General features: G+C 34.8%; 1 protein-coding gene across 2 annotated transcripts in view; it reads right to left on the bottom strand.

The window, feature by feature from the left end:
• Window positions 1–24,814, bottom strand: part of mRpS26 (mitochondrial ribosomal protein S26) — a 30,472-nt gene continuing 5,658 nt past the window's right edge. For both annotated transcript variants that reach the window (XM_089087437.1, XM_089087436.1), the window contains exons 2-4: window positions 16,215–16,544; window positions 9,841–9,994; window positions 1–212 (exon numbers count right to left, since the gene is read on the bottom strand). In XM_089087437.1, the coding sequence (XP_088943563.1) occupies window positions 33–212; window positions 9,841–9,994; window positions 16,215–16,534 (654 nt within the window). In that variant the 5' untranslated portion in view covers window positions 16,535–16,544 and the 3' untranslated portion in view covers window positions 1–32. The remainder of the gene's footprint in view (window positions 213–9,840; window positions 9,995–16,214; window positions 16,545–24,814) is intronic.

Below are 24,814 nucleotides of genomic sequence, written 5' to 3'. Positions count from 1 at the left end.
CACTCTTTATAAACATTTATATTCTAAAATACTTATAATGAACTTGGCGGTGCATCCTTTTTTAAAACTTGAACAGGAGAGTCAAAGCCAGTAACTCCCAAATATTTAATTCCATTCTTCGTGAGCACAAAATTCGGATCTACTGGATTTGCTAAAGCTTCTTCAATCGCTTTTTCCAGGCTATCTGCATTAATTAGCGTCTTCGACATCTCCTTCAAGATAAAGCAGGTTAATAAACAGATGAAAACCCGTTGCACAGAATGGCATTTTAAGACAAAATCCCGACTGAAATTCCGGAGCATTTTCGCTATTGCGATTGTTTTTCATTCTTATAGAACAATCATATTTTTTGTAGATGATATATTTTAAATTAGGAAAGAGACTTTCTTATACAGACAAATATATTGATTAAAATCTGTCTTTTTATACTAAATTATTCTATAAAAAATGTCAGGAAAAGACATATCTCTATATGTGAATATAATATTTGGTTCTACCAGATTTTCTAAGGCTTTTTCAAATGCTTTATGCTACCTGCAGTAATTACCGTCTTCGACATATCCTTCAATGAAAAGCAAGGTAATAATCCGATAAAATCTCGAGGCAGCGTTTGGTATATAATGCTAAAATCTCGAATGAAATCCCGAAACACGATTGTTATATAAATTCTTGCTCATTCTTATAAAACCAATGGATATAATCATTTTTTAGATGACATTATTTTATTTTAGAAAACAGACTTGTTTTAAACAAGGAAATCAACATGTCTTTTTAGATTCTATTATTTGATCAAAAACTGTCGGGAAAACACAGATCCCTACGCTCGAATACAAAACTTAGATCTACAAAATCTACCATGCTTTTTTCTTGGCTCTCCACGGTGATAAATGTCTTCAAGAAAAAAAAAGTAGGTTAATAAACAGCTAAAAGTCCGAAGCACGGCTTGGCATCTTTTATGTTTGTTACAGCAAATAATTTTTTCCTATCAAACAGACCGATTAATTTAATTTCTTTTAGATTACAATATTTTATGCTTAAATAGCTATTCAATACTTATTTTCTTAATCATAAGATTAAAATATATTGGACATTCCAATTTGATTCTAAATATAAAAAATAAATTAATTTAAAAATTAAGTTTTAACAATGAAAATTTACTATTTACTTTCCGACCAGAAAAATAATTTACTATTCATTATTCTGGGAGCCATTTAGTGTCAGCCTATTATCTCCATTGAAATCCAGTCAAAAAGACAAGATTCCTGTCACGTTGTTAACCCCCCTCCCCCTCGAGGGATCAGACGTATATGTACCTACACGCAGCACAGTTTCCAAATCTTTCAGACAGGCAAGAAAAAAGGGCTTCCGAGAATTACAAAAATATGTCATCCATATGGATGTTACTCGAATTACAGCTCACTGTTATGAATCCACTCATGCACATAAATATATAAATATTAATTAAAAAACACATACATATCATTGTCTAACACAGGGGTGGCCAACCCGTGGCCCGAATGCGACTCGCTGTAAATATTTTTGCGACCCGCGAGATTCTTCACACTTTTATATTCTGCGCCCTCATGATGAGCGCCATCTTGGAACAACAGAGATTCGATGTTTCACTCTTAGCAATGCAGTTTATCCATGTATATAGCCCAAGTATTATATTATTATGTTGTATAGCCCATGTAGTATCGATGTATCACGTTATGCAAGAAGAGTTATCAAAACAGTGAATTACATTCGATCACATGCACTTGCGCATCGACAATTTAAGATTTTCTGAAAGAATTAGACTCTGAATACGTTGACGTTGTGTATCTCAGTCGCGTCAGACGGTTAAGTCGTGGAAGATGTTTACAGCAATTTTATAAGTTACGGGAAGAAATTGATTTACGAATGACAAACAAAGGTCCTTGCCAGAATTAAGAAATGATGAATGGTTATTGGATTCATGCTTTTTAGTGGATATTGTCAACAAACTCAATAAATTAAATATTCATTGCAAGGAAAAGATAACCTCATAGTCGATACATTTAATCACATCAGAGCATTTCAGAAGAAAGTGTTGTTATTTGAATCACAATGGAAAATTAATAATGCTCACCACTTTCCATTGTTGAAAGAATTGAATCATTTGTTATTGAACCATTGTCATTTGAATTGAACCATTGTCATTTGAATCACAATGGAAAATTAATAATGCTCACCCCTTTCCATTGTTGAAAGAATTGAATCATTTGTTATTGAAACATTGTCATTTGAATTGAACCATTGTTATTTGAATCACAGTGGAAAATTAATAATGCTCGCCACTTTCCAATGTTGAAAGAATTTAAGAAATCAAAATGTAACAATTATATAAAATATGCGGAAGAAATAAGAAAGCTTGTAGATGCTTTTGAAAGCCGATTCAATAATTAAGAGTTGGAAAAGAAACACCAAAATTTTTGAAATATATTCATCTCCTTTATATATTGAAATTGAGTCTATCGCAGAATATCTCCAAATGGATCTGATTGACATACAGTGCAATAATGAACTAAAACGCATGTTTGAAAAGTCAGAATCAAAAATAGATTTTTTTTAACATGTACGTCACATAAGAAAAACTATCCAATTCAAGAAATTTGGCACAAAAAGTTGTTAGCGCTTTTGGTTCAACTTACCCCTGCGAATCGGTTTTTTCGAAAATGAAATTGACCAAACACAAAACAGCTCAAACATAATGGACATTAACCTTCAACACCACTTACAATGTGGAAACACCCAATTTGAGATCGGCTTGCAAAATGACTTATGCCAGATTTGCCCCTAACTCAGACTATCTGTCTTGGCTTTATCTCCAATTAGCCATTGCTTGATGGCAACTTGATTATAATTCTCTAGCGCAAAATTTAATTCAAATTTTCTAGCACAAATTTTTACAGCTAATTCGAATATAATAAAACATTTTCTATCACCACAATTTTTGGGCAGTAATTATTTAGTTCTGTCCAAGGATGGATGTGTGGACGGATGGATGATAGACTTATCTATCAACAAGTGAAACTACATCATTTCTATACAATCCTAAAAAGGGCTTATGCCAGATTTGCCCCTCACACAGACTTTCTGTCTTGGCTTTATCTCCACTTAGCCATGGCTTGATAGCAACTTGATTTTAATTCTCTAGCGCAAAATTTAATTCAAACTTTCTAGCGCAAATTTTTACAGTTAATTCGAATACAAAATCAAGATGTTCCTATCACCATAATTTTCGGGCATTCATTTTTTTTCACAAAATTTAGGTGTTTTAGATTTTTTGCGAAGATTATTTGCGATGGCAAATTCGAAGTGCATCTTGTAATTCCGTACAAAATTTCTATTAGAATTACATATAAGAATAAAATTAAAAAGATTTGCGCCTCAGAGCAATCAAGGCATTGTCTGTAAATTCTAGCTCATTCTTGTTATAGCTTAAAAATAAGAATAATTAATAATTTTATGATTTAGGGACGTTTTCTAAGGCAGTTTCACATACAAATTAAAAAATTATTAGATTTTTCTAACATTCACAGTTTTTGCAGAATAGTCTTTTAGGTCTTATGCAGAGGCGTAATTTTCTATGGGACAGGGGGACAACTGACCCTCCCAGACCTCGGTTTGTCGTCCTCAGACCCCAGCTACCCCCTCCCCCCCCCCTCAGCTGAAATTTGGTTTCTTCAAGATCTTGGCAAAAGTAAAATCAGCCTGCATAATTCAAGCATCCACAGAAACGGGTCAGTTTTCTTTAGTTTATGTTTACCTTTATAGTACTACACGGCTCATTTTTCAGTTTTCACGGTCAGGTTTCACTTGATTTGGGAAAATTGGCTCCAACTAAGTTCCCCCCCCCCTCAGGATATTGACAAAATTACACAACTGGTCTGATGATTTTCTCGAATTTCAGGCAATAAGCTTTAACCAATCATAAGTACGCTCCTACGGACGCCAGAAGAATATAATTGTATTTCTGAATTCAGAAATAAAACTGAATCAGAATACTTTTTCTGAGCTATTAAAATTAAAGTCTTGAAAATTCCAAAACACCTATATCTTCTGCGTTTGAGTCACAGATAGGAAATAGATTTTCCCTTTATCAGATTAGTGAAAAAAGGAATTTAGATTATATTTTTGAGCTTAGCATAGTCGAAGGCTTGTCCCTATTTTTGTCCCTATTTTGTGTGGGGACGAAAATGATGATTTAATTCAGGTTTGATGTTTATGTACGGAGTTAAGAGGTTTGAGAGAGTGAATTTTTCCGGGGTGGTTCGAAAGGGAAAAATGGGTGGGTAATATATTAAGAGATAGAATTTTTGGGGGGATAAAGAATTTGGGAAGGTTTGTTGGACTGGGCATGGAGCATAGAGATCATATTCTTTAGATTTATTTTTATTTTATTTTTGTTTTGTTTATAATAAGGGCGTTTACATTTATTATTTTTGAAGTGTATTGTGTACTAACCATGGCCCAGTAGGGCTTTTAGTGTTAATAAATTATATCATATCATAGTATATTCTATTAGAATCATATACTTAGCGTGGCAAGCATCTAATAGCAACTGGCCACAGTGGCTAGGACTGTATCCTTATTCCTACAGACTGATTATTTTACTCATTACTAGCATAAGAATAGAAGCTTCTAAAATAGCGTATGCTTCAAGTGGATTTTGCAACCCTAAAATAGCATAAGGTTTCCAAGACGGTACGAAGTCTAGATTTATTTTGGCACTGGATGAATTTAAAAAAGAGAAATTTAACACACTTTTCTATTAAAAAATACCTACATTTTCATTAAAAAAATCAACATGTAATAGAAAAATGTTGAATGTGTGCGAGTTTTTTTTTCAATTTTACTTTTTGTAGCCGTGGTCATGGTGGCTTTAAAACATCAAATATCTTTCTATTTATGGTCTAAATACCCATAGACTTGTTTCAGAAATAATACAGAGTACAAGAATCAAAACGGCAATTTTTTCCCCAGAACCGTTATTTAACTAATCAAAATTACAGTCATTGCCGTAAAGTTACCACCATTGAAGTTACAACCCCTTTCTGAAAAAAAGCTAATGTCTACACTCACAATCAACCAAGAGAAAATAAAATACTAAAAAAAATAAACAAAGAGGATAAAAAGAGTATCAAAGAAAATAGCATGCTCTAACCTTCGTTCTGCCTGATTCTAAATATCAAAACAATCATTGAATCAATCTCATCGATTGATAATGCTTCTCTCACTACTACCCCAAAACACACACAAACACACAAAAAAAAAGGTTCAAAACACCAAAAATAATAAAGAAAAAATTCCTCGAGAAAATTGTGCATTTTGACCCAAAAATACCCGATAGTTTTGACCCAGTTCGAAGAATATGGACTCTTATATTTCTCTCAGAAAAAAATCTGGTCAGTTCCATCGGCACAGCATCGCAAATTGTTAATACCAGGCATTTACGCTATGACTTATATTAGAAAAGAAGGCATTTCGAGGGAGGGGCGGAAATTAATAAAAAAAAAACACCAAACAATAGGTAAGCTAAACGAAACTAATTAGACTAAACGAATTAGACTGAATACCGAATTGAGAAATGAAAGTAATATCTGTGATTTTCGACTAATTGCCAACGAGGCAGCACTGCTTCATTTTATACATAAACTTGGCGTCGAATAAACCCATCTCCAACAAATATTAAAAACAAGTTTTTTCAACTGAAAATAAGGAGCAACGTTAAAACTTAAACGAACAGAAATTTTTCCGTGTATGAAATAGGATGCCCCTCTTCCATAACCGCTCTTTACACTAAAGCTTTTTAGTACTTTTAAAAGAGCTTCTGTTTCTTACTAAACGGCCCTTGTGCTGCAAGTCTTTCTTAAAGAATTGGGACAAAAGTCAGACTTTAGCGTAAAGAGCAGGATGATGAGGAGGGGGCAGCCCATTTCATATATAGTATAATTTCTATTCGTTTTAACTTTAAAGTTGCTCCTTACTTTCAGTTGAAAAAACTTGTTTTTTTTTTAAATTTAATTTCTGATCCTTTTTCAGTTAATGCCGGGAAGTCCACCTCCTCTCCATGGCAAATTTCCCCGTCCCTACAAAACAAATTCCTCCATTGAAAGTTCCCCCGTGCAAAATCATCACACCCCCTGAGAAATTACTCCCAGACAATTCCATCCTTGCTGCAAATTCAGCCCATAAAATTTCTTGCGGACAATTCCGCCTGAAAAATTCTCCTCAACATACTTTTATTTGAGAAAAGAAAAGAGCGGTTATTTAATTTATTTCTGATCGTTTTTTCAGGTTTGCCAGAAATCCCATCAATGCAGAATATTTACCCGTAAATCCCCCCCCCCCATGGAAAGTTTCCCTCGCAGAACGTTCCACGAGGAGAATTTCTCCTGGTGATAATTTCCCAATGAGAATTCCTGCCGCGGAATATACCCCCTCCTCTACAGCAAAATCCTCAAGAGAATTCTAACCCCACTGAAAATTTTTCCGGAAGATTCCCCCAGAACATCTCCATATGTAAAATTAAGTCAACAAAGAGAAACTAAGATAAGTAAAATTAATTTGTATATGAATACTAAGAAGTTATCCCGTGTAGAATTTCCACTGGAAAGCTCACCCCCAGACTCCCCTCCCCCCCCCCCCCTCAGGTAAATTTTCAGTTTACAACAAAATTTAGCTAGGATGAAAGTGAATATACCACTCGATGCCTTTTTATGCTGTTTTATAATTCAATAATTGTTTCTGGGGCAAATTCCATTTTGAAGTCTTAAAGGGCTGAAAAGGCTCGAAACAGCCAATAGTCACCAAAATTTTAAAAGCATGTTTCTGGCTAGTGAGAATAAATAGTCATTTGAAGCTGATTCAGGAATAGTAATTATTATTTTATTTAGTCTTAATAATAAAATGTTATTTTAAAAACAAGTTTTCAGAAATTTTAAAAGTAGCTTAGCTATAAGCCCTTCAATATTGACGTCAGTTTCCCCGCAGACCCCCCCCCCCCCCCAAAAAAAAAACTGTCTGTCTACTTCCCAATAACAAAAAGGCTACTATATGTAAACAATAGGCGAATTTCATAACTTGCAGCCCTTTCCCCGGGAGCTTTAGGGGGCCATGGCATTTCCAAAGGCAAAATTATTGAACCTTTCAACAATGTTGAACAAAATGGCTATCTCAAAATTTTTATGAATATTGAAAAAAGGGCGTGGGATGGGGGCTGGTTGCCTTCTAATTTTTTTTTTTCGTCACTTAAAAAGGGCACTAGAACTTTTAATTTCCGTCCAATAGAGCCTTCTCTTGATCTTCTAGGACTGTTGCTTCGATACAATCATCCCTTGGAAGAACAAAACAAACAAACAAAAATAAATAAACATACATCCGTGATCTTTCTTCTGGAAAAAATTTCAATATTTCTCATTATATCAGATGAGAGCATGAAATCACTTCAGTAGGGTTCTATAATATGCTGAATCTAATGGTGCGATTTTCATTAAGATCCCGTGACTTTTTGGGGGTGTTTCCCCCTTTTTTTTCAAAAATCAGGCAACGTTTCTCAGGCTCATAGCTTTTGATGGGTAACATTAAACAAATTTGGAATCAGCAGAAAAAGCCAATTTTTTTATGTATCTATTGTTATCCAAATTCCGTTTTATGTATCTATTGTTATGAAAATTGATAACAGAGAAATATTAGCCAGGCAAAAATATCTATGGAGATGAGCAACTATCCTTCTCGCGGCCAACGTAATGAGCTTGAACTTACGGTTATCTACTAGGTAAGTTCAAGCTCACCACGTTGGCCGAGAGAAGGAACCTCCTATGCCTTCGTTTCGGTACCAAGACCCTGTCTGTTGCTCGATTACGTTCCATCATCCCCGAACCCTACCTTCCCGGCCACAACAGACCTTCCCGTAAAAAATCTCATAAAGTCCCCAAACTGACTCCCATCCCAGCTAAACACGAAAGATATCGGAAGAGTTTTGTTCCGAGTTTTGTTGAGTTATACAATAGCCAGGAAAATTAGTCTTAAATTTTACTGTTATGTATTTTTTTTTAACTTTTTAACTAAATTTTTGACTCATCTTTTTCTTATGTATTTTCATTAATTTTATTGTTTCCTATTTTGTATTTATTTTTGACTTTCTAATTAAGTGTTGACCTTTTTCATGTAATTTTTTTAAAATGAATTATGTTTGACGTGAACGTCACGTTCTTTTGATGATATATATGTATATATATATATATATATATATATATATATATATATATATATATATATATATATATATATATATATATATATATATATATATATATATATATATATATATATATATATATATATATATATATATATATATATATATATATATATATATATATATATATATATATATATATATATATATATATATATATATATATATATATATATATATATATATATATATATATATATATATATATATATATATATATATATATATATATATATATATATATATATATATATATATATATATATATATATATATATTATATATATATATATATATATATATATATATATATATATATATATATATATATATATATATGTATATATATAGTGCTTTTTTTTACGTAAAATTCAAATTCGGTAAACCTGCTGTGAAAGAAATTTTTAAAATAAAATTCTATTCTATGACAAACACTATTAGCGACATCTACGTTTCTGCTTTATAAAAAAACAGATGGGCTTTTGTCCTTCTATGAAACAAAATCAACAATAAAAATCTAAACTATAAAAGATGGCAATGTTTGTTAAAACAGTTTGTCTTTTTCTTAATCTTCTTTGGGGCTCACAATTTTTCTTGATCAGTATATTTATGGTAAGACTATAGCACTTAATTTGTGGTTTTTCTATTAACTGATTTGTTTCTGTAGGTTTTTCTAACCATGGGTATGGGCCAGCATTGTCAATTTCAGAGAGGCACTCTTGGGATGAATTTACCAAACAATGTTTCAGCAAAATCCTTTCGGAAATTTTGCATTAAAAATCGAATAATTATCCCAATGAAATTTCTGATCACAATAAAAGATAATAGCCTATTTTGGAGGAAAGGGCGTCTTGACTTAAACCCCTTACCCCTCGGCAGTAGTAGAAGTGCTAGAGACCGGTATGAACTTGGGCATATGGATTTAAAAATGAATTCAGGTTAATAGAAAATCTTAGCCCCAAACATTGGAGCAAACCATTGTTTTAACCCGGTAAATTGTTGTGACGTATATTGGCATCTAAATTACCAAGGGCAATGACAATGAAATATGATTGTTTTCATTTTTTCAAGGGGAAACTTAAACAACCCCATATATCATATAAAAAAAATTCGGGAAATCAATTACTATTCAAAAAGATTTCTAGAATTTAGTTATGTAATTTTCACTAGTAGCGGGCGCCAAATTAAAAAAAAAATCGGCAGAAAAAGCAGCAAAAAAAACGCTTAAACATATGGCACGCACTAAACAGCTTAAGAAGGGGTAGCTTTTCTTTGAATGTTTAATTGTCTTTGAGAATCAATAGACTATTTATATTTAAATTTCTGTAAATGAAAAAAAATTTTCAATTCAATAATTAGTTTTGCTTATTAATTTTCACGGTTCAACGTGGCAACATTGACAGAAATATAATACGGCCTCAGAAAATTCATAATTTTGAACCAGCCTAAAGAAAAACATAGAGAAATCAAAGTATCCAGGTATGAATAAGTCTAAGATGGTTCATGGGCATAAAAAAATAATAACAGCATTGCCAAGAAAAAACACTTGACAATACCTCCAGTTCCTCGACCATTTTAGTGTATTCCTTGATTCTCTTGTCAGTCCTCTCAATGAATTTTTGTTTTGCTTCCAAAGTTTTTTCTCTCTGTTCTTCCAACATACGGGTGTATCTCTCTTCACGTAGTTTCCCAATTCGCTCATTTTCGTGCCTAAAAAGTTTTTTCAAGTTAAAATTTTTCAAGTTAAAAATTTTTTTCTATATTTCATAAAATTTCAATTAAATTTCATAAATTTCAAGTTAAAAGAATAATTTCAATTAAAAGAATAAACTTTCAAGTTAAAAATTAACTTGAAAAAGTTTTTTCAAGTTAAAAATTTCTACTTGGAAACTGCATACTTCAAAAAAACATATTTTAAATCCCGCTGTTTCCAAAGAGTCTTTCTGGGCCGATTCTATTTTCTCTTTTTTTAATAAAAGAAGGGCGAAGTAACCAAAAGTAAAATTTTGTGCTCAAAAATGCTCCTAGAAGAACCTGAAAAAAAGATAATTAGAGATAATTGGTTGAAGAAACTGCTGCTGGCATTGGAGTTCAACCCAAGATTACCCAGTGACTAGAAGGAGCTTCTAACCCTGGACCAACAGAAACATCTGGCGATCTATTCATAGGGCTATAAAATAAATTATTATTATTATAGCTTTTAAATGTAGACTTTACAGCTCAATTGAAATCAAATAATTGAAATAATAATCACATACAGGACATTTTTGTATGGTAAGGAAAAACTTATATGTCTATGGTATTGACTTGTTTTCATAGCCGTACCACATATCACGCTTGTGCAATACCGTAGACATATACAGGTGTGTGATCAGAAACTGTTTCAAGACGGGAAAGCCAACAAGGGGAGGAGGGAGGGGAGTTTGGGAGTGGGATTCCTGAACTTTCGAGATGTATACAACTCTCACAGCGCATCTAAAGAGGCATGTCTACCCAATGGGAGGCAACTGGGCTGAAAAGCCTACGCTTAGTTAAAATTCGAACCAATCATAGGATTGGGGGCATAGGAGGAGAAACTCGACGTGCATGAAACAGAGACCAAGGATTTCCAAGAGGTGAGGGGGGATGAAGTTCGGAAAAAGTTCACAAACCCATGGCAAGGGATGTCAGTAAGACATATTTGCATAATTTGGCAGTTAATGGGGGTGGGGAGGGGGGAAAATATCCTAAAGTAAATTTTGATTGTTTAAATGGTCAATATCCAGTAACACTTAAAGAGGTAAATATTTTTGAGCGGGCTAATGAACATTTAAAATAAAAGACAAGCACCAGCACTTATATTTATGATTGTTTAATGTGTTTTTATTGTTTATAATGTATTGCGTAGTGTTTTTAAATTCACCAAGAAGCGTGTTTATTAAGTAGTTACTTTTCTTCCCTACCGCTTGAATAGCACCTATTTCTATAGTAAGCCCTCTTGCCCCCTACCTCTTTTTGTTTGTCAAAGGAGGGTCATGTCCTTTAAAAATGCTGCAAAACATTATATTTATCTATAATTTTGTTTTTATGGGTAAGGAATCTCTGCTTTCTCTTGTGGATGTCCTTGGGAACATACACCTTAAACATTAGAGGTACAGTCTTCGGTTAATCTTGGAGTCAATTCCTTCTACCCGCCCTTCTCCCCCTCCCCCTGTGCGCAAGAAAACGTAGCTGTCTCGAACAAAATTTATCCCCTTTTTAAAAACTCGCAGCACAAATCATGATTTTTTAGTTAATGGTGAGTGCGTTTTGTCAATAAAACAACTCTTATAATGACAAAAGTATAACTCAACTTCTGACAAAAATCCAAGACAGTTTAAAGGATATTTCCTCCTGCAAAAATCCACCAGTAAAAGCATTGTTCAAACAGTTCGTGGTAACGAACTGTAAGTAAGGAGCGACCCGGCTCAATGGTAACTGAAACTCTAAAAAACGGAATTTTGATACCAATAGATATATCAATAAAGAATCAGATTTTAATTTTGATTTCAAATATATAAGTTTCATCAAGTTTAGTCTTACCCATCAAAAGTTACGCGCCTGAGAAAATTTGGCTGATTTTCGAAAAAAGGGGGAAAGACCCCCTAAAAGTTATAGAACCTTGATGAAAATCACACCATCATATTCAGCGTATCAGAGAACCCTACTTTAAAAGGTTTCAAGCTCCTATCTAAAAAAATGTGGAATTTTGCATTTTTTTGCCAGAAGAAAGATCACGGATACGTGTTTTTTTTTTTTTTTTTTTTTTTTTTTTTTTTTTTTCAGGGGTAATCGCATTGAGCCAGTGGTCCTAGAATATCTTAGGAGGGTTCATTGGGACGGAAATTAAAAGTTCTAGTGCCCTTTTTAAGTGACCAAAAAATGGAGGGCAACTGGGCCCCCTCCCACGCTCATTTTTTTTTATGAAAGTCACCCAATTAAAATTTTGAGATAGCCATTTTGTTCAGCATAGTCGAAAATCTAATAAATATGTCTTTTAGGATGACTTAATCCCCCACAGTTCCCATGGGAAGGGCTGCAAGTTATGATCTTTGCCCATTGCTTATTTTTTTCTGGTGGGGGGGCTGGAGGAGGGGGTTACCATGGAGAATCTTTCCGTGGAGGATGTTTCTTGGGGGTAAAGGACATTTCTATGAAGGGGGCGCCGGATTTCCCAGCATTATTTAAAAAACGATCAGAAATTAAATTTAAAAAAAACAAGTTTTTTCAACTGAAAGTAAGAAGCAACATTAGAACTTAAAACGAACAGAAATTATTAAGTATATGAGGGGGTTCTCCCCCAAGTCAATACCTCGCTCTTAACGCTACAGTTGTTTTTAGTGCTTTCAACAGAGCTATATATTCTAATTAGACGGCCTTTGTGATTCAGGGGTTTGTGAATTAAATTTGTTTTAACTTTTAACGTAAAGAGTGTCGTATTGACTAAGGGGCGAACCCCCTCATATACGTAATAACATATACATAATAAAAAAAAAACACTAAAAAAAAACAAGCGATACGGTTCAATAGTAATCGAAACTTTTAAAAACGGAATTTTGATGTCAATAAATGTATCAAAAGAATGGGCCTATAATGCTGATTCTAAATATATAAATTTTATTAAGTTTAGTATTACTCATCAAAGGCTATGAGCCTGAGAAAATTTACCTGTTTTTTTAAAGAGGGGGAAAACATCCCCTACAAGTGAAAGAATTTTAATGAAAATCACACCGCCAGATTCAGCGTATCAGAAAACCCTATTACATAGGTTTCAAGCTCATATCTGCAAAAATCTGCAACTTTGTATTTTTTGCCAGAAGAAAAATATACGAATATAGAATTTCGTTACGTAAGTTAATTTGTAAATCACGTCAGAAACAAATTTAGAGACAGCCATTTAGCAAAAGAAAAGTAAAAATTTTATGCAGAATTTTGTTTACTTATTCAATGACGGTGAGCCAAAATAAAAGCTGCATTAACTAAAAAACGATCAGAAATTAAATAAAAAAAAAAATTTTTTTAAAATTAAATTAAGGATCGAAATTAAAAATTAAAAAGAACAGAAATTATTCCGTATATGAAAGGGGCCGTCCCCTCCTCAACGCCTCGCTCTTTACGCTAAAGCTTGACTCTGTCTCACAACTTTATTTTTTTAAACAATAAAAAACTTGGTATCTCCATATATTTTCCTGTCAAGTTTTTCTCTTGGGGGAGCAAAGGTTTGCACGCAATGTTGACTTGTGGTCGTGTGGTCTTTGACTTGTGTGACATGTTGACTTGTGGTCTTTGTTTTTTTTTTTAAACCACCTTGGTGTCTTCGTGGTGCCTTGGTATCTCCATATATTTTCCTGTCAAATTTTTCTCTTTGGGGAGCAAAGGTTGGCACGCAATGTTGACTTGTGGTCATGTGGTCTTTGACTTGTGTGACATGTTGACTTGTGGTCTTTTATTTTTTTTTTTTTAAACCTCCTTGGTGACTTCGTGGTGCCTTGGTATCTCCATATATTTTCCTGTCAAAATTTTCTCTTAGGGGAGCAAAGGTTGGCATGCAATGTTGACTTGTGGTCGTGAAAATATCTTTGAATTTTTTTTTTAAACCTCCTTGGTGTCTTCGTGGTGCCTTGGTATCTCCACACATTTTCCTGTCTTGGTGTCTTCACACTTCCAGCAGGAGTTCCACGATAATTTGTCGTAAAAATCAACGATAATTTATAAAGAAGAATTTATACTTAGAATTTAATTTAGATCTAAATTAGAAAAGATAAGTCACAGATGGTTTAAGAGAGGATTGCGTTGAAGACACCCTGCATATAGTAAACAACCTCTGTTGTACAGCCCAATTTCTATCTTTAAATTTTGTTCTCAAACAGCGTGGGAAACTATAAGAGTGGAAATTAGCGAAGGTTCCGAGAAAATACCAACACTATCTAGCCTCTGGCGACTTTAAACATGACTTTAGACAAGCTTAAATCCCACAAGCCCACCTAGCCTACCGAGATTTTCCCAATTTAACCTAGGCCTAATTTATACTGGCTGGATTTTGGCTTAAATAATTCTTGAAGAAAAAATACTAATTAATAAACACTTGCAAAGAAATTCCAGCTTTAATCCAACTGCAGTAGGCTATAAATTAATTATAGCAAATACTGTATTTTCTTTGAAATTACTTTTTCTGCCCTTCTCTGCATCTTAAAGTATCTGAAAGAATAGGATGACCAGCTTTGGGTCCAGCACGTGAGTGGGTAATTATAGAGGCATAAGCTTGGTTTCAGTAGGAAGAAAATTATTACGTGTGATGTTACTTTAGACCACAGTTTATAGAATTATCCAGTAAGTTTATCGCAGATCATTTCTGGTCTTCATTCTCGGTACGAACAAAAAGCTCCTCCCACTTCTTTCTGCATTAGCGGGTTAGTCTGTTTCCGTCAATCAATGAGAAATGGTTACAAAGTTGCATTATTCATAATAGGGGGTTTCCACTTGTTTCGTGTCCAAGAGAAATCTGACTTGTGTACCCGTGAAAAGATCTAATGCCACTTATGTTTCTATCTGCAAAAACGTTCTCTGGAGCACTCGCACCTTGGTCCGGGTTTTTATAATGGGCGAGATAGGGTATGATCATACTGCTAATTCTATAAATTGTGCTTTAGACTTAGAGATGTTGTATACAAAGCTTTAAGAGAAAAACAGTGTGGTCTTAGGAAGGGGGGTAAAGGCATCTGCTAAATTTTCCCTCTTAGATTAATAATTGAGAAGTGCCTGAGTCACTAGACCCCTTTAAGCATCAGTTTCATAGATTAATAAAAGGCGTAATATTCAGACAAATAGAAGAGCTCTAATGAAGGCCCTATCCTTATATGGTATACCAGATACATACATTAATGTGATTAGCGCTATGTACGAGAACAATATTGCTGTGGTTAAGATAGGATATAAGCAAAGTGGCTGGTTTGGTATTGAATCAGGAGTTAATCAGGGTAATGAGGATGATCATTGATCATCCTAAGGGACACAGCAAAGACTAGGGGAGAGCAGGGAGTCAAATGGGAAGATTAGGTTATATGTTTGTCGTAAATAAAAACGTTATAAAAATGAATGATTGTTTGAATGCTTTGAGAGTTCAGGGTACAGGAATAGGTCTGAAAATTAATGTAAAGAAGACCAAGTCACTTAGACTAGGAATAAATGACAGTGAATAGGTGATGTTGGGTAATGAGAAATGAGAAATTTCACTTGCCTGGATAGCGTTCTTAGAAAAGATGGTGGATCCAGTGAAGATGTAAAAAGTATAAAACCCAACCCCCAGGGTGTTTTCTCAGTTGAAAAAAGTTTGAAAGAAATAGGAAGATGAATCTACGAACAAAAATTAGAATATTGGAAGCTACAGTGATGACAGTGGTCACGCACGGTTCTGATTCTGAAAAGTGTATGCTTTGGAAGACGAAGGAAGATCTGCTTGATATTTTCCCAAGAATTGGCTACAGATAGTTTTTGGTACCTATTTGATAGACCGTATTTTAAACAGTAAGCAACACGAAAAATGTGGTTCTATCCCACTCCCTTGGGCTATAATGAAAAGAAGGTTGATAAGGCTAGGACACGTTCAGATTAAGGATGACACAAAGTTCAGGATCGTCCTCTTCGGCGTAAATAAGGATTTAAATGGATTGGAACGTCTTGGGAGGGGATAAAGAGGAAAACTTTGAAGAGATTGGGATGGAGAAGGAGTGCATGTAGCTGTCTTGGCCTCTGGCAGCATGGTGCTACACTGAGTTGTAAGCAGTAGTAGTTTGTACGTAGTTTGATGAAGTCGCCCGACACTACGCTACAATAGACACTAGCAGTTGTTAATCCCTATTCTTCCACATTAAATCGTCACTGTTATAAAATTCTTATTCTCTTTAATTCATACCTGTTAAACTCCAGCGCTTTTAAGTGATCCTCCTCAAGTTGATTTAAGAAATCTGAGCCAATGGAACTGGCAGCCACAACTTTTTCCTGTTCAGAAGACAAAAACATCCTAATTGATTTCATGTTCGTTCTATAGATGCGTTCAAGGCGGTATATTTCCAGTTTTTCATCTTCTGGTATCACTGGTTTCTTAGGAATACGGAACAGCTTACTTTTTGCAGTTGGCATCCAAGTTGGTTTTCTTGCATAGCGGACAAAATCTTTGGTAAGATTTACAGGCTTTAATTCAAGTGATTTTTTCATCGCTTTAAGTGCTGACATTTTAATTTACCTAAAAAAAGAACATACAATTCATGTTTGAAATTTGAAAAAAGTCGGATTTCACATTAATAAATCTTATCTTTCCACAAAATCAATCGTTGCAGTTTAAAAAAACAGAACATAAAAGCTTTCTAATTTTCCTAGAGTTTTGGATGAGAATGAGGTCGATATTGGAGAGGCAGGGTCGTAAAAAAAAAATCTAAAAAGAAGAAAACTACACAGAAAACAAAAGAGATTTGGAGATACCATAAAATGTCAAAGTTTCATGGTGCGGATGCTTTTCCTGCATACACTCACACTTGCGTTATATCTCGCAGTGGAAGAACACAGATATATATATAGTATATATATATATATATATATATATATATATATATATATATATATATATATATATATATATATATATATATATATATATATATATATATATATATATATATATATATATATATATATATATATATATATATATATATATATATATATATATATATATATATATATATATATATATATATATATATATATATATATATATATATATATATATATACTATGTTCCCACTTGAGGAGTGGCGTCACTCGAGGAAATTTATAGTCTAGTAGACGACACAGCATTCGCACGGGATTCTGATTATTCTTTTTGGCGCGCGTTTTGGTTTGGAAAATCTCTTCCTAGCTAATTTATCTACTTCGGGTTGCCTCCCCGTAGTAGCATAATACTTGTAGGCATGAAAATACAATAAGTCGGGGGTAATAGGCTTGAGACAGTCTGTGCAGGATTTCGACTCTTTTTGATAGAAGAGCACCAACAAGCGCTGAAAACCATGTTGTGACCAAGATGGGCCCAGGATTGCACATAGCCTCCATTCATAATGGAGCTTCCAGGGACTTCTTGCTGTCCGGTTCCAAGCCGACGTAAGCGCTTCGGTGTAGACTTGAGAAGATGTGTTGGTCCTGCCCTGCACTGGTACCCAGGAACATTGCTTTTCCTGAGGCCAAAATAGTTTCGATGATTTAAAGAATACGAAAATTGGAACTTGGAATGTTACTACGTTAAAAAATAACTATCGTATCGACATTTTGACTAACGAATTCAGACGATTCTATCTGGGTTTATTAGGAGTTTCATAAACTCACATCCCAGGGGTAGGAAGCATGTCCCTGTAAAACCAACTGACGGATATACATGTGACTCGGATGAATTTTATTTACAGTTACAGGAGCAAATAGAAAGGGTCCCAGGTAGAAAGCTTTAGCGAAGGTTTTACCCTTTTATGGTATACCAGACAAATACATTAAAGTGATTATTGATATGTACTAGAATAACACTGCTGTGGTTAAGGTAGAAAATGAGGTTAGCAGCAGGTTTCGTATTAAATCAGTAGTTAAGCAGGGTCGTGTTCTATCCCCCTTTATATGGCTCATTTTGATGGACTTTGTCTTAACGAGCACAGGAAATACAATGGGAGAACACGGAATCAAATGGGGAGGAAAAAATGAATGAACTTTTAGAAGTTTTGCAAGTTCAAGGTGCTAGAATAGATTTGAAAATTAATGTTAAGAGGACTAAGTCACTAAGGCTATGAATAAGTGAAGATGAAAAGGTGACGTCGGGTAACGAAAAGATTGATCATGTGGACAGCATCACTTACCTTGATAGTATAATTAGTAAAGACAGTGGGAGTAGGGAAGATGTGAAAAGTAGAATAGCCAAGGCTCAGGGTATTTTTTCACAGATAAAAAAAAGTTTGGAAGAATAGGAAGATAAGTCTGCAAACCAAGATTAGAATATTGGAAGCTACAGTTATGACAATGGTCAAATATGGTTCTGAAGCATGGACGCTCCAAAAGCCAGATTAAGATTTGCTAGATGTTTTCCAGAGAAATTGCTAGGTGTTTGCTTGAAAAATGAAGCAACCCAACTTGATACTGGTCTACCATAAGGTTCTGCGCTTAGGCCTTTGCTCTGAATACTACACTTAAGTGAACTTTTCTTCAGTATTTACACTGCTGTAAGAGTTGAATTTCTAGATGATCTGATAATATGGGACACCACCAAAGATTTGGGCTAATTGTCAAACAAAATGATGAGAAACCTGCCAGCATTCTTAAAGCATATTCTCTGCCAATTTCAGCCAAGAAAACCAAGGCCATAGTTTTCACATGAAAAAGCCCCTTTCGCCCTCAGTTATATGGCAGGAAGGTAAGCAGATCATGTATGAATACCGCGCCAAAGCTTTTGGGAGTTATATTACACCCTAACATGACCTGGAAGAATCAAATAAAATCAGCAAAACAATCCTGCGTAAAGTCACCAAGGCATTAAACACAACGAGGTAGCCGATTTACTGGCAAACAAATTACTGGCAAACGATTTACTGATAAAACAGCTGACATCCACATAGACCCAACATTAAAATGAAAACTTTACTCGACACAATCTGAAGAAGATTGTGTCGAGTAAAACAGGACCTTTTTAGACTCCAAGTGCTGTTTTTTTAAAGAAAAAGAATTGCAGCAACGCGAAGAGTATGCTAGTATATCTCAAATTCAAATTGTTACCCACACAACAAACTAACAAAATACTTAGGCCAGCAAGGATAAAAGAGGAGGGTATTGCTGACTACGCACAAAAGGCTCCTTTGCTAAAAAGCCAGGTAGAAAAACGAACCCCATTGATGACCCCTGGTTAGATGAGTTCCCATCTGCTAAAACATAAAAACAAAAAAAAAACTTAATAAATATGCATTTGTGACTATTCTTCTCAGGAAAAAAAACGCAAAATTATGTATTTTTGGATATAGGGGCTTGAAACCTCTGGTGTATGTTTTTGAAAATGTTGTATTTTACTGTACAACTTCCATCAAGTTTCCTCTTCTGTTTATTGGCAGCATCCCCCCCCCCCGTTTTTTCCGAAATTATACAAAAGTTCTTATGGCAATAACTTTTAATTGGAAAACCTAAATTTAATCACTGTTAAGTATTTGGACAAAAATATCAAATGTAAATACTTCTGATGTATATATTGTAATGAAGCTTTGCTTTTTTATAGTTTTAGTTTTTACTGACAAAGCTTTCTTTCTTACAATCAAATACCACAAGTAGCTTATTTATCCCAATTTTATGTAATATGATTTTTGTAATAAAAACAAATTTGCATTAAGTATGTCGCTGAAATTAGAATGCCAAGTTGCTAGTTTCTACTTGATGTAATAATAATTTATAATTTGAACCAACAAGTTGAGTGTTGCTTTTGTGTTTGATGTAAACTAATGCTTTAAAATCTATGCAGATTGACCAACACAGAATTCCAAACTAAACAATAAAAAAAATCATAGCCTAAAGAGAAATGAAAATGTACAAGCAAAGAGTAAAACTATTAAATAAGACAAGTAAAAAATGTGTAATAAAGATGTCATTAGTTTAGTATGACATACACAAAAAATGCCAGAATCATAGGCAGCGCAATAGCGCTGCCTAAGTAAAGAGCAATGTGGACACAATGTATAATTTATTTATTTTTTGGTTTGTTCTTATTTTGGTTTTAGACCAGGGCACTTCATACCAAATGAGTTGTCGTAGAAATTTCAAAGTGGGCTCATTTGACTGGAAATTGAAAAGGCTAGTGTCCCTTTTTAACAGTCGAAAGTGATTGGAGAAAACTAACCCCCCTCCCACGCCCACCATTTCCCCAAACACATCCAATCAAAATTTTGAGATAGCCATTTTGTTCAACATAATTGAAAGGTCCAGAAATTATGTATTTGAGGATAACAACCCCCCTACAGCCCTCAGGGCAAGGGTTGTAAGTTATGCCCTGGGGGCATTTAAGGTATATATAGAAAGGGTGATCGTATAAACTTCGGAGCGGGCTCATTGGATTGCTAATCAGAAGTTTTAGTGCCCTTTGTGAGATTCAGAGTGATGGGAGGGTAGATACTCCCGTCCTCCCACACCTCGTATTTTCCCGAAATGCATCTTATAAAAATTTTGAGGTGGCCATTTGTTGTCCTAGAAACTTAGAAAAAAGCTCATTCGATTGGAAATTGAAAGGGCTAGTACCCTTTTTGATAGTCGAAAGTGATTTGAGGGCAACTAACCCCTCTTCCCACACTCACCATTTCACATCCAATCAAAATTTGAGATACCCATTTGTTCAAAGTAATTGAAAGATCCGGAAATTATGTCTTAGAGGATGAGAAACCCCCCCCCCACAAACACACACAGCCCTCAGGGAAAGTGTTGTAAGTTATGCCCTGGGGGCAATATAAGGTATATATAGAAAGCTTGATCGTATAAACTTCGGGGGGGGGGGGGGCGCGTTGGATTGGCAATCAGAAGTTCTAGTGCCTTTTTTAAGATTCGGAGTAATCTGAGGGTAGATAACCACCACCCCCCACCCCCTCCCCACAGACACACACCTCGTATTTTCATGAAATGCATATGATAGAAATTTTGAGATGGCCATTTGTTGTCGTAGAAACTTTGAAAAGAGCTCATTTGATTGGAAGTTGAAAGGGCAAGTGCCCTTTTACTATTGGAAAGTGATTGGAGGGCAATTAACCCCCCTCCCACACCCACCAGTTCCTCAAACACATCCAATAAAAATTTTGACATCGCCATTTTGCTCAACGTAATTGAAAAGGTCCATAAATTATGCCTTTGAGGATGACAATCCGCCCCCACAGTCCTCAGGGCAAGGTTTATAAGTTTTACCCTGGGGGGCATATAAGGTTTATACAGAAACGGTGATTGTATAAACTTCGGAGGGGGCTCATTGGACTGGTAATCAGAAGTTCTAGTGTCCTTTTTCAGATTGAGAGTGATCGAAGGGTGGATACCCCCATACACCTTGTATTTTCCAGAAATTTATGTGACAAAAATTTTGAGATGGCCATTCGTTGTTGTATAAACTTCGAAAACGGCTCATTCGATTGGAAATTGAAAGGGTTAGTGCCCTTTTTATTGGTCAAAAGTGATTGGAGGACAACTAGCCCCCCACGCCCATCAATTCCCAAAACACATTTAATTAAAATTTTGAGATAGCCCTTTTGTTCAGCGTAGTTGATCTTACCTTATCTTAAACCATAGTTCATCCAGTGCCTCCGGAGGCACACAGGGCGTCAGTGAGTAGCCTCCAATCTTCCCTCATGTGAGCCGCTGCGTATATGTCTTCCCACTCTGGGATGAGACTCGTCTGGAGGGTTCTTCTGCCACGTTCATACGTCTTACGAAGCGTGTTCTTTGGTCTTCCTCGGTGACGGGTGTCTTTCGGGTGCCAGTGGAGGAGCATTTTTGGAAACCTGTGATCTGGCATGCAGAGGATGAGTCCAAGGTATCGCCATCTACGTTGTCGTATAACGGTTGAGATATCTGGCTGGCCTCTATGGGTACAGATCTAATCGTTTCTGACACGGTCTCTCCATCTGATTCTAAGGATTCGGCGAAGACAGTTATTTTTGAAGGCGGTAAGGCATTTCTCCTGTTCCGCAGTTAGCTTAAGGCATTCCATAGTGTAACTCAGGACAGACAGTACATTGCTCTGGAACAACCTGAGTTTCAAGTTCAGCAAGTATATGGTGATTTCCAGACTGGTAGAAGTCTCTGAAATGATGCATTGGCCAGGGCTATCCTGGTATGCAACTCTTTTTCAGAGTCGCCACTAGAAGTTACTGTACTCACCAAGTACTTGAAGTCTGTCATCTGTTTGGTGTACTCTCCTCCCAGTTGGATTCCTATGGGTGAACTATTGATTGACATAGCTGTTGTCTTGGGGCGTTGATATGTAGTCCAAATTGTTCAGCTTTCTCTGCAAGTTTTTTTCAGAAACTCCTGAAGCTTTTGCTTGTTGGCTTCTATGAGCCCAATATCGTCGGCGAAGTTGAAGTCCTGAAGAAGTTTTCCAGCAATTTGGATTCCATTCCCATTTATCTGTATAATGATGAAGTCTACGACTAGGACGAAGAGGAGGGGTGACAGGACATAGCCTTGCTTGACGCCAGTCATCACCTTGAAGTAGCGTGTGTTGCCGTCCAATGTTTTAACACAGCATTCCGTCTCTTTGTACATGGCAACTATTAGACGGATTAGCTTCTCAGACTAACTTCAGATGAGATGGGCTCACTTGACTGGAAGTCGGAAGATCTATTGCCCTTTTTAAGAGTCAAAAGGACAGGAGTGACAACCAGCCCCCCCCCCCCCCCAATTCTACCATTCCCCAAAACACATCCAATCAAAATTTTAAGAGAACTATTTGTTCAGCATTATTGAAAGGTCCAGTGATTATGCCTTTGGGGATGTCAACCATCCCACATTGTCAACTTATATTATTAATTTAGACCTTTAAGGGTAAGTTGTGAGGGATTTTTAACTAGCCAGTAGGCACTGTATGTATAGTTTCAATACTACTACTGCAGTTAATGTAACTAATGATGCTAAAGGTACTAGTATGAAACTCTTAGGGAACGTTTAGGAGTTTCAATCAAAGGAAAAAAAGTGTGGCAGGTTTTCAAAAGGGCATATAAGCAATATCATAGGCAGCACCACTCTATAATAGCTAGAAATATCATTGAAACTTTTGAAAGCGAAAATGCAATTGAAGAGTAAGAGTTCTGCAGCTATTTTTAAGAGTAAAAAGAGGTTAGAGGGTAAGCAGCTCTGCTCTCAAGCCCATTCATTTTCCAAATGCATCCAGTCAAAACTTTTAGACAGACATTTTGTTCAGCATAGTAGAATGGTCCAGAAACTATGTCTTTAGGGATATTAGGCATGTCAACCCGCACAATTATGCAATTGGTCCATCTTACTTTAAAAGTAAATGTTGCCTTATAACTAAATCAAAAGGCATTGTGTTAAATGGTTGCCAATAAGTTACCTCAGCAATATATTGAGAACAACTGGGGGTATTATGTAAGTTTTGGGGATACTACTATTACTATTTCTGCTCTCACAATTTAAATAAATAAAAAGAGGGTAAGTGTATCCAGGTTGTCAAAGAGCATAGATAGAATCTTTTGGGAATGATATTAAGTTCTATTTTTCAGGTCAACATCAGAAGCTATAAAATTAAATTAAAAATACTGTTTGTTTCAGGATTAAAAATTGATGAAAAAGTTTCTCCAACACACAAATAGCAATTCATACTATGGATTCTTTTAGAAAAAAAAACTGAAAAGATAAAAAAATATTATTTTTTCCATGAAAAAGACTATGTCAGTAAAAAAAATTAACAGAAATTAATTTTTAAAACTTCTTCCATAAAATAAGTTTTTCAAAAAAAAGTAAAGAGCTCCATTAAGCCAAGAATGAGCAAAAATAAAGTCATATAATCTTCCAGAGTAAAACTACCATAAACCACTATCAATAAATAAATGAAACTCAAAATGAACAGAAATTAAAATAAATAGCCAAGTCAAACTCAAAACGAGCCAAAATTACTATGGTAGGGCTCATAGCCCCCATGCCTTCTCAAGACCAGAACACAATTTGCACTGTACTGAAACCAAAATACGTTTTAAATGTTTTCACTTTTCTTACTTTCGTAAATAAAAAATTACCAAAACTCTAAGGAATAAATATCAGCATATGTCAATTAAACTGGCAATCCACAGTCATTTGTTTTTTGTTTTGTTTGTTTTTTTCAGTAAAGCAAAAATAAAATCTTGTCCTTAAGTAAGTAGCCTAATGGAATCATCTCTAAGCTTACCATCTTTTCCAATTTGTTAAATCTTAAGCAGAAGGGCACATTCAAAAGAAACACTAGAAAAAATCCTGAAATCTACTTTAAATGCATTATAAATAGCATATTTACTCATTTCATTCATGAAGACAAAGTGCTTCACCTTAAAATCATCCCCCCCCCCGCTGATGGATATATATACAGTGTACTTTGTAAATTCTCACTATATTTTAACTACTTTTTTCTTTGCTGCTTCAGCAGCATTCCTTATTGTAAAATGTTAATGTTTGCTATTTTCTTAGTTTGTACAGTTTCCATCAAATATTCCTGTGTTCTTAAGGTCATTAAATAACAAATTATACCTCAATCATATTTCTGAAACTTACAAAGTTTACATCTAAAATTAGAACATCCCTTAACTCAATAACTCACATAAGGATCCATGGTAATATTCTAGATTAAGATTCCTTAGAAGGAAACATCTTAATAAAACAAAAGTTGTACCATTAGATTCCAGATTCTATGATATTTTTAATATCATATATGTGGTTCTGACAAAACCCCCTATATATAATCCAAGCCCTAATAGCAGTCCT

The sequence above is a fragment of the Artemia sp. Qi Xiang Cuo genome, chromosome 4 (genome assembly GCF_049724085.1).
Source record: "Artemia sp. Qi Xiang Cuo chromosome 4, ASM4972408v1, whole genome shotgun sequence".
Lineage (NCBI taxonomy): Eukaryota > Metazoa > Arthropoda > Branchiopoda > Anostraca > Artemiidae > Artemia > Artemia sp. Qi Xiang Cuo.
The sequence above is the reverse complement of the archived record's forward strand: the minus strand, read 5'-3'. Positions and strand labels throughout refer to the sequence as shown.